At 47.2% G+C, this 14,218-nt stretch overlaps 2 protein-coding genes across 3 annotated transcripts in view; one reads left to right on the plus strand and one right to left on the minus strand.

Moving 5' to 3' along the window:
• Nucleotides 1-211: 211 nt before the first annotated feature.
• Nucleotides 212-14,218, minus strand: part of LSP1 (lymphocyte specific protein 1) — a 48,105-nt gene continuing 34,098 nt past the window's right edge. For both annotated transcript variants that reach the window (XM_014892677.2, XM_088166676.1), the window contains exons 6-11: nt 13,819-13,862; nt 13,566-13,647; nt 13,068-13,208; nt 12,198-12,278; nt 11,215-11,329; nt 212-1,584 (exon numbers count right to left, since the gene is read on the minus strand). In XM_014892677.2, coding sequence (XP_014748163.1) covers nt 11,240-11,329; nt 12,198-12,278; nt 13,068-13,208; nt 13,566-13,647; nt 13,819-13,862 — 438 coding nt within the window. In that variant the 3' untranslated portion in view covers nt 212-1,584; nt 11,215-11,239. The remainder of the gene's footprint in view (nt 1,585-11,214; nt 11,330-12,197; nt 12,279-13,067; nt 13,209-13,565; nt 13,648-13,818; nt 13,863-14,218) is intronic.
• PRR33 (proline rich 33) lies at nt 5,570-7,246 on the plus strand. Its single transcript, XM_088166581.1, has one exon. The coding sequence runs from the start codon at nt 5,570-5,572 to the stop codon at nt 7,169-7,171; it is 1,602 nt and encodes a 533-aa protein (XP_088022707.1). The 3' UTR covers nt 7,172-7,246.

Here is a 14,218-nt window from a genome sequence, read left to right on the forward strand (position 1 = left end):
CCAATGAAAAATGCAGCAAAATAACATGGATCTAAATGGGGCAGGCACACAGAAAGCCCCTTTCCTGCATATGTCAAGCTCCTTTTCTTCTTGTCACTCAGACTGATGCTTCTTCTCTCCTCCAACTCACATTCAAGCAGAGCTTCAAGGTCTTGGAAAATAGCTTTGCTGCAGACTCCTGCATGAACAAAATTCTCAAGAGTTGCCACCATTACAACATCTTCTTCAAATTTTATTAAATGCATACAAAAAAAAAAAAAAAAAGAAAATCCAGGGGGCAGAAAGTTTTAAGCAGAAAGCACACTGATGCAAGAGGAAAAACAAGCTGCCCTCCCCTCCAGGAGGGTAGAAACAAGTTGCAAAATTATGTTGACACGGGAAGAAGGTAGGAATGAGACTAAAGAGGGGATGGGGGACATGTTATCATCATGAAGTATGAAGACATAGGAGAGCTCAGAAACAACCCTAGAAGCTGATTTGCAGACCTCAGGCCCAAGGCCAGAAATGCCTTGTTTCCTCAAGTTCACAGCAAGCCTCGGTCTCCACAAACAATACACTAGGATGCCATTTCACCAAGATCACTTCCAGCAGCCATTTCCCAGATACCCTGCACAGCTTCAGGAACAGAGCTCACAAGTTATCAAGGTGTCACCACATCTGACTTTCGAAGTGTGTCACTCACTGGCACTGGAGCCCACAGGTCAGAGAATAAGCAAATCACTTTCCCAGAGGAGGAAGATAACACCAGTGGTCAGTGCTCCTCACCTGGGAAAGGAGGAGATCTCCATTCCACCTTAGACAGGCAGAGGAAGGCAGCAGCTATTTGAAACAAAGCTGCTATTGCCCTGCTGAGACAGAAAAAAGTGGCAGGAATATTTTGGCATGAGTACATAACTGATTAATGAATAATCTGGGAACTAAAGAAAAAAAAACAGGACTAAGTTGAATGTAATTTATGTACGCAGAGACCAATAGCTGGGAGTCCCTCAAAGCAGATGATCTAGAGGGATAGAGGCTGCATCCTAAACAGGGGACAACTTTACCCACAGCTGGCACCAACAGAGTGACAAGTGATCCTTGCACTCACATCACATTCTCCTTGCAGTCTTTTTACACTCAGGACCTGCCCACCATCCTTCTTTCAAACACCAATTCTTCACCAGATTTCTGTTGAGTTCCCTTCTCTGCCACCATCCAGCCACTAAGGGCCACAAAAGGAGAAATTCTTAATCACACAACAAAAGCCTTGCCTGCTCAGCAGGGCAGCAGATCCCTCTCTTCCAACACTTAAGGAGAGGGAACAGAGCCTCTCATCTCCATAGCAGAGACAGATTAAAAAAAAAAGAAAAAGAAGCCAAAGAGTCACATAGAAAGTTAAAACAGGGATGAGTTCTGTCAGCTGATCTAGTTCCCTTCATCCATCTGGAGGCAGTGTGGGGTATTGCTCAAACCCCAAGAGGAGTCAGGCTGTACCCCAAAGCAGACTGACAGCAGTCAGGAGAAGAGAAACATCCTTCAATTATCTTCTGTGCAGCAGAGGAAATAGTGGCATGGAGGGTTGCATTCAGTCAGGACCAAGCTCAGCTGCAAGACAAAGAAAACACAATGTTATGGACACCATTTGGCCTCCCATGAGCAATACCCTGAGCTATATAGAAACTGTATCTCCTCTAGCAATTACAGGTGAGTTTCTCCCGCCCATTTTCACAAAGCCCTGTGAATCAGCCCATCCATGGAGCTTTGGCATGAGCAAGCTGTGCTGGGAATGGCCATGCTCTTGGCAGAGGAGATGCTGAGGGCTGCACACCCGGCAGAGGTCACGCCTGCACTCCTGCCACGCTGTCTCCCACCCCCAGAAGGAGACTCCCAGGCTTCCTCCCAAGCCCAAGAAAGCCACTAAAGCAGAGAGTGTCCCCTCAGCCCCTGACAGCCACAACTCTGTTTGGGACCATCTGCAGCAGTGCTGGGTTCCTGCAGCTCTCCATCTGCTCCACGCACGACAGCTGGTGCAGCCAAGGGACTCCAGCACACAAATGACTTTTCCATCACTTGATAAATGACTCCTGCATGCTGACACTCTCCCCACTATTCCTGATTTGGGGCTGATTGCAAATGGAGCCAAGTCAGGAGAACAGTTGGGGTCCAAGAGTGGGTGAGTGTCCACTCACCCATGGGAACTCAACCAGCAGCAGGGAAACTTAACCCTTTGAAAGCCTCTTGACTTCTGTGTTCACTTCCTTCCATCTTATCTCAAACCCACACAAGTTTCTCAGGCGGTGCTTCCCCTATTGTCCCCAGGTTTTTAGATTCAGGCTTTTCACTGGCAATAAAGCAAGTCTGTCTGTCCCTTTACTTTTGCTTCATTAGGTGGCAAGGGGGAAGACAAATCTTCCTTGTTGAGAATTTCTCCTGGGCACAGAAAGCTCTGAAGGAGATTCAAAACAAAGCCAGGCATGACAGAGAAGGCAAATTAATTAACAGCTGATTTCCTTTTGCTGTCTCTTAGCCTCTCACTGCTCCATTAGTCAAGCACACAGATTCCAATACAGTCACATGCCATGGAAGTCACCATCCATAAGGGCTCCAAGACCCACAGCACAGCAGGTTTCAAGTCAGATGGGAAGCTGAGATAGCAGCAAGATTGATTTGAAGAGTACAGACTATTGTAAGAGACAACAAATCTTGAGGTTATACAGCAGCCTCTGACTTTGGGAGCAGAGGGATTTTCCTGGTGTTTGCATACTTAACTTCCCACTCTGAGAGCTCCCATACTTTCCCAGTAGCATCTGGTAGTTTGCAGCAAATCCCAGGCAAGATCCTTCTCTGACTCACGTGGGGAACTGCATTTTTCTGAAGTGCAGCAGTCCATAGGACAAGCAAAACACTCCAAGAGCTGATCAGTAGCTGGGAAGTTCACTGCCCTGCCTCTTTAGTATTCCCTACACAAGCCTGAAGCAGGTGAACCTTATAAATCTGGTTTACCAGTGCTGCTGGACCATAGCTCATCTTGTAGTACAGGCTGTCCATGGAACTACATTAAACAGGAACAGATTAAGTCATTCCACAATAAATCCTACCACGAGGTGCATGTATTTGCTCATCCTTCAGCAGATTTTTAAAAATGCACAAAAAAAACCCCCACAAGCAATTACCAATTCCTACACAAACAGAGCCAGAGTAGTGTCACACAAAAGTACCTACATATCACTCCAACTGAGACATTTTGAGACTCAGAAGAATCTAAAATACCCACGAGGCTGGGGAAAAAAGCAGGTACATGACAAAGGAATGGGCTCTCAGTCTTTTTTTGGAACAGTGCAGACTTGCCTCTAAGAGTAGCTCCTGGAACAAAGCAAATCCTAATGACAGCCTTGTGCCTAAGGAATGAAGCTGGTAAGACACTGGGAATGTCCAACAGTTGTCATCCCCAGCTGACACAAATCCCCTCCAAGCCCCCTCACAGAAAACAGCAGGTCTCTCATGCCTACAGCTAAAGTAAATCATAAAATGATAGAATAGCTTGAATGGGACCTTTAGTTGAAAGGGACCTTTAAAGGTCATCTAATCCAACACCCATGCAATGAACAGGGACATCTGCAACTAAATCAGGCTGCCCAGATCTCCCTCCAGCCTGACCTGGAATGTTCCCAGGGACAGGGCATGCACCACCTCTCTGGGAAACGTGTTCCACTACCCTCATCATAAAAAAAATAACCAAATCAACTTCTTCCTTATATCTAGTCTGAGTCTACCCTCTTCGTTTAAAAGCTTTACCCTTTGTCCTATTGCAACATGCCCTACTAAAGTGCCTGTCCCCATCTCTTTTACGAGCCACCTGTACATATTAAAAGGCCACAATGAAGTCTCCCCAGAGCCTAACTCCCCAACCCTACCTCTCTCAAGCCTGTCCTCATAGAGGTTCCATCCCTCTGATCATTTTTGGGGTCCTCCTCAGGACTTGCTCCAACAGATCCATGTCTTTCCAGTACTGAATGCACCACTTGCTAGACACTGCCCACCACAGCCTCTGCCCTGCAGGGCAGCTCATCCACTCTGGTGAGGGTTTGACCTTGAAGTTTTTGAGCTCAACGTGTCACCTCTCCAATGCTTTTATTCTCTGCTGCCTTTAAAAAAAATAAAGAATCATCCTTCTCCCCCCATCCCCAACCAGTTTTGGCAGACATACCACCTACTTGCTGGGTATGGAGCACCTTCCCAGCCTAGTGCTGACAGCAGCACTGCAAGCCCAAAGCCAGCACTGGGCACTCAAGCACAAATAGCTGTTCTGCACTTTCCAGAGTTCTCTTCAGGAGAGTTTTCCAGCACAGTAGGCATAACATTACACACCCACACTAACCAGAGCAGGCTGGGAGCCACCAGGAACAGAACACAGCACATGAAATAAATGGCCCCCTGGGCAAGCCTGACATCACCTTGTCCTCCCTTTCCTTGTTTAAGGATGCTCAGTTGCATCCAGAACTAGGGATTAAGGGCTCAGTGATTTATGCCTCATTTCATAGCAAAACTCAGCAACTCTGTGCTGAGCAAGAGCCAGGATAGAGTCAGACTTCCTTCCTGAGGCTGCCAAAGAGTCACTGCAGGTCAGAGGCTGTTTGGTGCTCCCCAGCTTGCTCAGGAAGAGAAAGGAGAGAACTGAGACTAGTTTTATCTTTGTATCCCCAACACAAACCCTTTTGCTCCACTGACCAGCACTCACCAGGAAGGAGGCAGTGATGAGTTAGAGCAGGAAAAGCAGCCAGGCATCTGTGCAGGAGCAGCCCAGCATTGGCCAAAAAGCTGCAATTGCCATTGGAGATCAGACCACAGCACAAGCCATTTCTGCTTCGTTCAAGAATGAGTGATAAAGGCAAGACAAGGGCAAAGCTTCCCAAGGGAAAGAGAAAATTTGGTTTTATCCTAGAGGAAAATGTTGTCCCTGTGTTTCATGCAGCAAGAAAAGACCAGCCAGAGTCAGTGCTGTGACAAAGCACTTCCTCACTGATAAACAGAGCTTCTGAGAAGCCCTGTATTTCACAGCAGTGTCTTCATGCCCGCTGAAATTAATCAAGGCCAGTGCTGACTTTGATTCAAATGACACATGTAGTTTATGGCTGTTCTGTTGTATGTAACATTGTATCAGACTATTAATAACTGAAGCTTGGAAAGCCATTAAACATTCCTGCTTTTTGCCTCTGGAGATGTTTCAAAGCTCCAAAGTTTCAAACCCACTTTGTTTCCCTTGACATTTCCTTCCAAATCCCATTAGGACTTGCCAAGACACGAACATCTGGGGTGCCCAGGAGCTCTCACTGTGCTCATGCCAGGAGCAGGTTTGGCAATACAGCTTCTCCCCAGGACATCTCTTGCCCTGCCACACCCACCCTCAAGACTAGCTGAGGTTACCTCAGAATAACAAAAAGACTGATACTCTGCTACCACAGTATTGACTTCATACTCATAAGCTTTTAGACAGAGGAAGAGGAGGACTTGTATGTAAATATTTCAGAATCCAGGCCACGTCTAGGCCCACGCCAACTCTAAACTTGGTCTTCTCTTGCAGGAAATGACAATGCTGATAACAGTATCATCCTCCTCCCAGCCTGTCTCCAACCACCACCCCCTTTCTCCCCCTCCCACCCTGCCAAAGCCTGGCAAGGACAACCTGCGTCTGCAGCGGCTGCTGAAGAAGGCAGCCAGGAAGAACGCCATCCTCACCTCGGAGCAGGGCAAGGCCTTCCGCTCCAGCCTCTCGCCGGTGAACGAAGCCAGCCCCGACCAGGAATGTGCTGAGAGCGCAGCCCCAGCAGAGAGCCCCGATGCCACAGCGGCCCCCTCGGCCACCCTGCCGGCCCACCTCCCCATCAGGGCCGTCCACCACCGTGCCCTCTCCCCGTTCCGGAAAGGAAAGCCTTTCACGCTGAAGGTCACCGAGCAGCGGCGCATCGCTGAACACGTCAAACTCACAACCTCCTCTGCCATGCCCCTGCTACAGAAGCCAGCAGCTCCCGAGACTCTGCAGCAGCCTGAGGGCATGGGCTCCCACCTTCCCTCTCCAGCTGAGCCTTCAGTATCTGTTTTCCCCCAGCCTCCTCCTTCCAGCACACCCAGTAAAGAAAGGGTGCCCGAGGTTACCTATGTCACCAAGGTGAACACTTATTTCCACAGTGTCAAGCCACCCAGGGCTAAGACTCCCACACCAAACTCCACCCAAGGAGCTGTCAGCCAAGAAGACAAGAGGCCTACTTCCCCAGCACCTCAAACAAGCAGCTCTGAACCATCTCCAGAGCAGACACCCACCTCACCTAAAGACAGCAAGGCCCCTTCCCCCTCACCAAAACCTCCCCTCCTTCCTGCTGCAGAGACAGAGCTTCCTGATGAAGCTCCCAAGCCTGCTCCTACAGAGAAGCCCAGCACCTCTGATGCCCACACCAACAAGCCTACAACTCATGGAAGTGGCACTGACATATCCAGATCCAAGACACCTGAATTACCCAAGCAAGACAGAGACATCCCAAAACCATCAACATCCAGCGCTCCCTGGAGGCAAGCACACCCAGCAACAGCAACCCCAGCACAAGCTGATGGTACCGGGTCCACGTCCACAGACACCAAGGTAGAACACATCCCTGAACCCCAGGTGACTCCCAGCTTACCCAACAGCAGCTGTCCCCCCAAGGCTGAGCCAGCACCACCATCAGTAGAAGCACCAAGACCTCCTGCAGCCAGTGCCAGTGGCTGGCATCGCCTCAGAAAGCACTTGATGGTGCAGCCAGAAGCAACCAACTTCCCAGAGTCCAAGCCAGAAAAGCTGGGACAGGAGGAAGAGAATAAAGAGGATGCTGCTCAAGCAGTCATCAAGCAAGACTGCACGCTGGTTAAATCCAAAGCCATGAGGATGTGGGATGCCATTTTATACCAGGTGGCACTCACCAAGGAGAAGAAACAACAAGCAGAAAAGAAGCCACAGAAGGAAGAAAGCGTCTTTCTTCCCCGCCGCTTACCCATCCTTCTGCACAAGCCACGCTTTGACGCGCGGAAGCTGAAGGAGCTGGCTGCCAAACCCATGACAAAGATCAGCACCGTGTTCGAGGTGAGCCGCTTCCGACCCAAAGGGGCCGAGGAGCACGCCAAGAGCTTCAACAGAACAGCGTCAGGATGGTCTGTCAACTGAGGCCAGGCTGCTCCACGCCCCTGGAGGTGCGCCAGCGACCCAGTTCACTGCCCAGCAGAGCCAAGTGTAAGGCAAAAAAGGAAATTAAATAAAACCTCTCCAAGCCAGCAGCCCCATGCTGCAGGTTTAAGGGTTACTCTCCATACATTCAAAAGCTCAAATGCATAACTACCATATCCACGAGCCACAAGAAAACAAACATATTTAAGAAGTGTCAACAACAATCACTGGATGCAGTAACAGAGTGAAGGCACACAGGGAAGAGAACAAACTGTCTCTAGAAAAAAAGATCAGTTTAGAGTAGGATAAAGGAACTGGATGTTTTTTGTTTCATTTATCTAAGACAGAGATAGATCCTAGGAACAGCAGCAGTTGCAGATGAAATGAAGGAATCTGGGTTGCTCCACATATTTAGGGAGTCTTAGAAACTAAACTCAAATGGGATACATATAATCTCTCTCTATCTCCTCTACAGAGAGTGTACCCCACACTCATTTTGCTGAGAAGAAAATGGAAACTCATCCTTCCACCCAAAGCACAGACAAGAGACTGAGTAAGATATCCTGCTCTCACCAAGCAGTTCCTCTGCCTAGCAAAATGTGCATCACCTAACATCCTCCTAGGCCAGTCTACTAAATAATAATGCAAAGAAGAATATTTTGTTTCAGTAATCAAGTTCTGCTATGCATTTTACCATGTCTTCTCCACAATAGCTGATGGTTAATGTATCCACAATAACCAACAAGACCCTGCTTTAGCATGTGGGTATCCAAGTCTGTATTTAACAAGGTGCTGGTTTCTGAGGGGTTCTGCTAACCACATGGAGTCTCATTTTCAGGGTGAACATCATGACAGTTTCACACTTGCTTGTCCCTGATATCCTGATAAAAGGGCATTTAAAGGAAAAGCCCCAACTCTGCACACCCACAGACAACTGGGCTTTCCAGTATTACCTTTTTCAACTCCACTGCCAGCAGGCTTGTGAGCATGAAAGCTGGGATATTGGTTATTTCTGTTTCACAAGGGACTTTGCCATATGCTGGAGTATTCCTATACAGCTAATATAGGATTGCTATGTTTAGTCCAAATAGAATATAAAGAGCTGTGTACAGTTTCCTTTTCCAGGAAGAGGAATGTGCAGAGCATACGGAACTGACCAACAGTTCCTCAAGCCAAACGGCAAACAGACTTAGAAACAAAACAAAGAGCCCCTTTTTCCTTTTTTGAAGCCTTCCTGTTTTGCAGCGATGCTATAAGAGCAGTTCATTTAGCAAACCTTCAATTAAGTTTTCACTTTACTGGTCTTATCTCTATTCTATAACCCCTTCCCCACTCAAAACACAAAAACCAAGTAGGAAGAATAACCCAATTATCTAGAGTGGGGATTTACTCAAACCCTCAGTTTTCAAAGAAAAAAGTAAAAAGAGGTTGGATTGTGCCAGCAATCACAGGTGAATCCCAGGTAAGCCTCTGCAGAGAAATTTAACATTGCTGCAAGAGAAGGCTACAGAGAAAGATCCATGCAGCGAGCAGAATCAAAAATTTGAAGAGTGCAGCATAAAACATGTAATGCAGATAGAGGCAACCTTACCAGAGAGTGATTAATGGCACCTTACTGCAGCACAGCCAGATGGATGCCTCTGCACAAAGGTCTGTGTGCACAAGAGCACAGCACTAGCATGAGGCAGAGCAGCCAATGCCGATTATATTTGGGAGACTAAGTGAAGGCGGTTTAAGAAGCATTTCTGCTTTAAAACTGCTTTTGTCCTGCACCAAGGACAACCACCCAGAGCAAACCAGCAACTCTCACTAAGGCTTTTGCAGTCAGGCTGCATTCACACCCCAGCCCCACTGCACATGGATGAAGGATGGGGAAATGCCACTGGGGAGAGCAATTCCACATGAAGGAAGGAGACAGGAATGCAGATCTGGGTGCATGGTTTAGCCTTTTTACCCCAAAAGCAAAGGGTAGAGACACACAGTAAGCATGGCAAGTCCTGCACAGACAGACCCCGACATGAGAGTACCACAGACATATCCCTGTAGGCAACAGATTTCTATCAGTGGCTGTCCACTGGAAGTCACTGTGGTGTACTCCAGCCTGAGCTGCTGTGCTGAGGAAGAGAAGGGGAATGCTGCTGGGCACAGAGTCTGCCTATTTTTCAATGCCAAACAGCATCAGGCAGTTGCTAAGAGCCCAAACTGACAATTACAAAAAAAAAAAAAAAAAAAAAAACAACCTTGTTCCATAGCCTGCAGTGAGGTCCTGCAGACCAGGAAGGGAGGGAAGGAGGAAAAAAACTCCACACCTGTGTTTAAGCAACTAGAAAGCTGATAAGGTGGTGTAAAGCAAGTGACAGGGGTGAGCCAGAAGGGTTTGGGAGCCAGAAGGCCATGACAGTGATCCAGCAGTAGGGAAAAAGGATGAGCATAGTTCAAAAGGTGGTGCAGAGGAGCTGGAGAGCAGAGAGCTCAGAGCATATAAAACAGACAGCTAAGAACCTAAGAACAGAAACAAGCCAAGCTCCTTCAGCTATCACAGCCATTTTGCTATTCACAGTAGGAAAAAAAAATACTTCCACGTGAACAAACTCAGTACAACAGTGTTGTGCCATGGCTGCTTGGAGTGCTGCGTGGATCCTAGAGGACATCCTGTGACAGTGCCTTGCCTCTCAGGAAAGGATGCTGGACAAAGACCAGAGCCAAAGGCATTTTCATTTGAGTTGCAGGTAGAGCAAACAAAACTTGCTGACAACCTAGCAAAACCTGTTTGCTGTTGAGAAGGGAAGCTCACTAGGTTCCCACCTGGTGCACTGAAATAGACTTCGGGAAAAAGAGGAGACTTATCAAAGGGGAGACCTCATAATGGGTTTCTCAAAGTCACAGGCAGAAAAGCAAGTTGAAGATGCAAGCTCTGTGGACTAAAAATGTAGCTTCAGGCAGTCTTGGGCTTGCATTGCTGCCCATCTCAAAGTAGCATTCAAAAGGGCGTCTCCTCTAAATGGGCACTACAAAAGGAAAAAAAGCCTAAACAAACAAAACAATATGCAACACTCAGAAGCCAGCTCCTTAAGGGTGGGAGGGAGGGGGAAAGAAGGAACACAGGCCCCAGAAGAATTCAGAAACAAAAGGTGTTTTGTAGCAGGCAGAGCTATTTTAACCTTGGCAATGAAATAAAGCTTCTTTTTTACAGTAGGGAAAAAAATAAAAAAGAGAATGAGCTTGTTTTCACCCTCAACTTCCTCTCCACTCATTGTGCCAGATGCTGCCCAGTTGGATCCAACCAGTTATCACCTCCCCCTATGCCATTCCTTCTTATTGCCATAAGCCTCTACTATCATCCACTCAAGATAACACCAGGATATCTATGAGCATAAATGCAATAGGAACACGAGATCCAAAGACCATTTCAAGAGAGCACAGAGACAGCAACCCAGCTCTGCCTTCCCCGTGCTGCACATCAGAGAACAGTCCTTTCTGCTCTGTTGGTCTACCCAGTACAGCAGATGCTCACATCCTTCCTGCTGCAACCTTATTACAGACTGATTCTGAGAGGTTACTGAAGTCATTAAAAGTTTTCTCCCTGATTAATTCAGTAAATCTGGGAATTAGACCCCAGAAACATTTGAATTTCAGAAGTACATCAGCCCCCATACTCAGCCAGAATATCTACTAGATATTCAGATATCTCCAGCTAACACTTAAGAGAGCATAAGGAAAGGCAGCAGATAGAGACCATTCCTTTGAACTAGCAAAGGCAAACACATCTTCACCCAAGCAGCAGCAGCTCAGAGACTGCCCTGAAGATCCAACAAACAGAGCTATCCAGCTTCCTAGCAGCATCAGAAAGGCAGAGACCAAAACAAACCGTGCTGTGTACCCACTCCATTGCAGCCCAGCCAGTCAGGCCCAGAAGCAAGGCTCCAGCTGTTCCATACAGCACCTTCCAACTCACCCTAAGTGCTGCTGGCAGAAATAACCCCAGCATCCTGCCAGAACAGCCCAGGAGTTTGTCACACACATCAGAGTCACATCCCACCTACCTGGTTAATGAGTTCTCCAGACATGCTATTGCTCTGCAGCATCGTCTATCAACACCTTCTTGTATTGGCCATGGCCTGTTGCAACAAATTTATACTTTTTGCCAGAAGGAATGGACTGAACAGGAGAGAAAGGAAGACCCAAAGTCAGAATTTTTCTCCATTAAACAGGCAGTCAAAAAAATCAAACAACTGAAGCCAGAGGAGCACATGACACAGTTGCCTTTAATCCCAGAGGACTTGGAGACAGCCCATTCTGTACTGCCTTCTTGCCTCCTTCACACAAACTCTCTGCACAGATCCATCACCACCTTCTATAAGCATAAGGTAACACAACAAGAACAGGACATGCAATAGGAAAGACGCAATGCAGGCATCGTGAGGGAGGGCTCATCTAAGAGCCCCGAGCCAGGGTTGCTTTTATCTATGGCAAGAGATTGTGGAATTTACCAGAGAGTGGCAGTTTCAACACAGGGACTGACAAGATACTTTGATCTTCCTCTCCCAGCCTCGATAGTTTGAGCAGTAGCTGCTTGCTGCATTTTAGAAGACATTTCCACAAACATTCCCACAAAACCCCAGATCCATCTGCAAGCGATACTGTCTTAGGTTCAGTTCTGCTTAGTTCTGCATGTTTTGTTTACACTCAGTGCCAAAAAGCATAACAAGAGCAAAATTACTCAGATTTGCAGTTCCATTTGAGCCTAGAAGGCTGGGACTCCCAGCTCATGGGCTGAGAATAACAAGCTATTCAAGAGACCTTTCATAATTACTAGATGTAAAAGTATTTTTGCCCCTGCTTTCACTAGAGCTGAACCAATAGCAATTCATTGTCGGGAAAAGCTCTTAAGCATGGAATTGCATTGATAGATACAGGCAGCCCTCATCCATACAGAACATAATTTTCTCAATACTTCCAATCCAGTCAACAGCTCTTTTCTTTCTCAGCAGAGCAAGTGCTCTCACAGCCACAGACACCAACTCACCTTGACACTGCTCTCAGGTTTGGTACTCCCCTTCTGTTCCCAAAGGCTTCTTTTACTCACAATGTCTCCAGCCACAATATCCTGAGAAAATGATGTTTTCATTACCCTTCACTGCTGCTGAATGTGTTTTTGTGCACATCCATTTCCAACCCACATATACGACCTCTTTTTTTTTTATTTATAATATCACATCATCTGACCTGTAACAGCTGCTGCTAAAACCCACGACTGTGAAAACATCTTCCTGTCCCCAGTATATCCTATATTTTCCTATCATTCTTCCACAAGAGTCTGAATTAGCTCCAAGATGTTTATTTTCTTAAGTTCATTAACTATTTAGGACATGTAAACATCAAGGCTTCTCTACCATAAGGAATTCTGCTCTCATAAACACAGATTTGCAACTAATGTGTTACAGAACCAGCCTTCCCCACAACATCCAGAAAGTGAAATCACTGAGAGCAACACATAATACTCTGGATTTTCCAAATTTACAACATTTACCACCTTAGTACTAGATGCAACTTCATGCCTGACAACTGGAGCTCAGCCCAAGCCCCTGCAGGAGCCACATTCCTTCTCCCCACCAGCTGATTTTATTACCATTTCAAATCAGCACCTCAACCACCAACACAGAGCTTTTCCTGGATGTACCACCAAGGAACAGTTGGGGACCCTGCCAGAAAAAACTGAATCTCCAAGGTGCAAAGCCTTACAACGTGATGAAAGACTTCTAATAGAGACGCTTTTGGAGCTTGTAGGCCCCACAAACAAGATGTATAAACAGGATAAACAAGGACAAGGCACGTTATGCCCAGGGACCAGTCCCTGCCTCCAGCACAAGCAGGGCAAGTCCTCCAAGGGTTGTACCTTACAGGCTGAGGGCTTCACAGCAGACTGAGCTGTCACCTCCCCAGTCTCCCAGAGGCTTTTTGTGCTGGCTACCATCATGCTCGTGGTGGGAAGGTCAAGAGAGGGCTGCCGGACAGGCTTTGGAGCCTTTGTGGAAGTCTGGAAAATAAACAGATAGTTTGCCATCAGAGTGTGTCTCTTGATTATTTCTAACCCTGGAAGGTCCTTGGAGATAAGGGGTTGTAAAAGGAGAATTGTAAAGTCCTACTAGTTCCTCTCAGATACTCCCACTTTTTAAGCAGAGAACATGAAAATACAAGCATGGGACAGCTTGCTAAAGAAACCTACTTCATGCTGTGGAGGGACATACAGACAGGAGCAAGGATTGCTCCCATCCAAGAGAAGACACTTTAGCTGTCATCTCACGGATGGTAAGGCTAAGAGGCATGGTGGGAGAGCAACACCAGCAAAGAGGGCTCCTGGGAGGGTGGGGGCAGAGACAGCACAGCAACCCACCTCAATAGCCTGTGTGTACTGCTCCAGCCTGTCATCAATCTTGGACACAGGGAGAGGAGGCTGACTCTTCTTTATGCTGTTACTGCAGAACAGAGAGGAGGATTGAGGTGTTCCCCCAGTGCTGAGGCAGAAGGGAGGGCTTTGTGGGCCACAGGCAGCCTGCCACTCCTGCCCTTCCCCACAGCAGGACCTGCTGACAATGTCCATTTGCGGCAAGTGACCCGCCTTACCCTGAGGCCAACCCCAGAAATACCTTTTTTGTATCGAGCGGTTCAGCGACTCAGTTCTGTCCGTGATCTGAAAGGGAGAAGGAAGACAAATATGTAACTTTTGTCCATGCACCTCAGATGGATGCAGGTCATCTTAGTTGACCATTTCTAGGCCCTGATCTTTCACCCATATTTTGGTTAGAAACCCCTCAGTCAGCCCCCATGTTCCTCTAATGATCAGAGAGACAGTGAGCATTCCCTTTCTTCCTTCTTTCCAAGCAGGGAGAGAGAATCCCAACCAATTTCAGGGGCAATCCAGCAATGTGTAAATTGACTGACAGCTGAAACACCAACCAAGACCATTTTCTCGACCCCCTCTGGTGAAGGAGAAGGTCTCTCTCAGACCTTTGGTTTCCTAACCAGATACAAAAAGGGAAATGGAAA

This window comes from Sturnus vulgaris, chromosome 6 (assembly GCF_052056855.1).
Source record: "Sturnus vulgaris isolate bStuVul1 chromosome 6, bStuVul1.hap1, whole genome shotgun sequence".
Taxonomy (NCBI): domain Eukaryota; kingdom Metazoa; phylum Chordata; class Aves; order Passeriformes; family Sturnidae; genus Sturnus; species Sturnus vulgaris.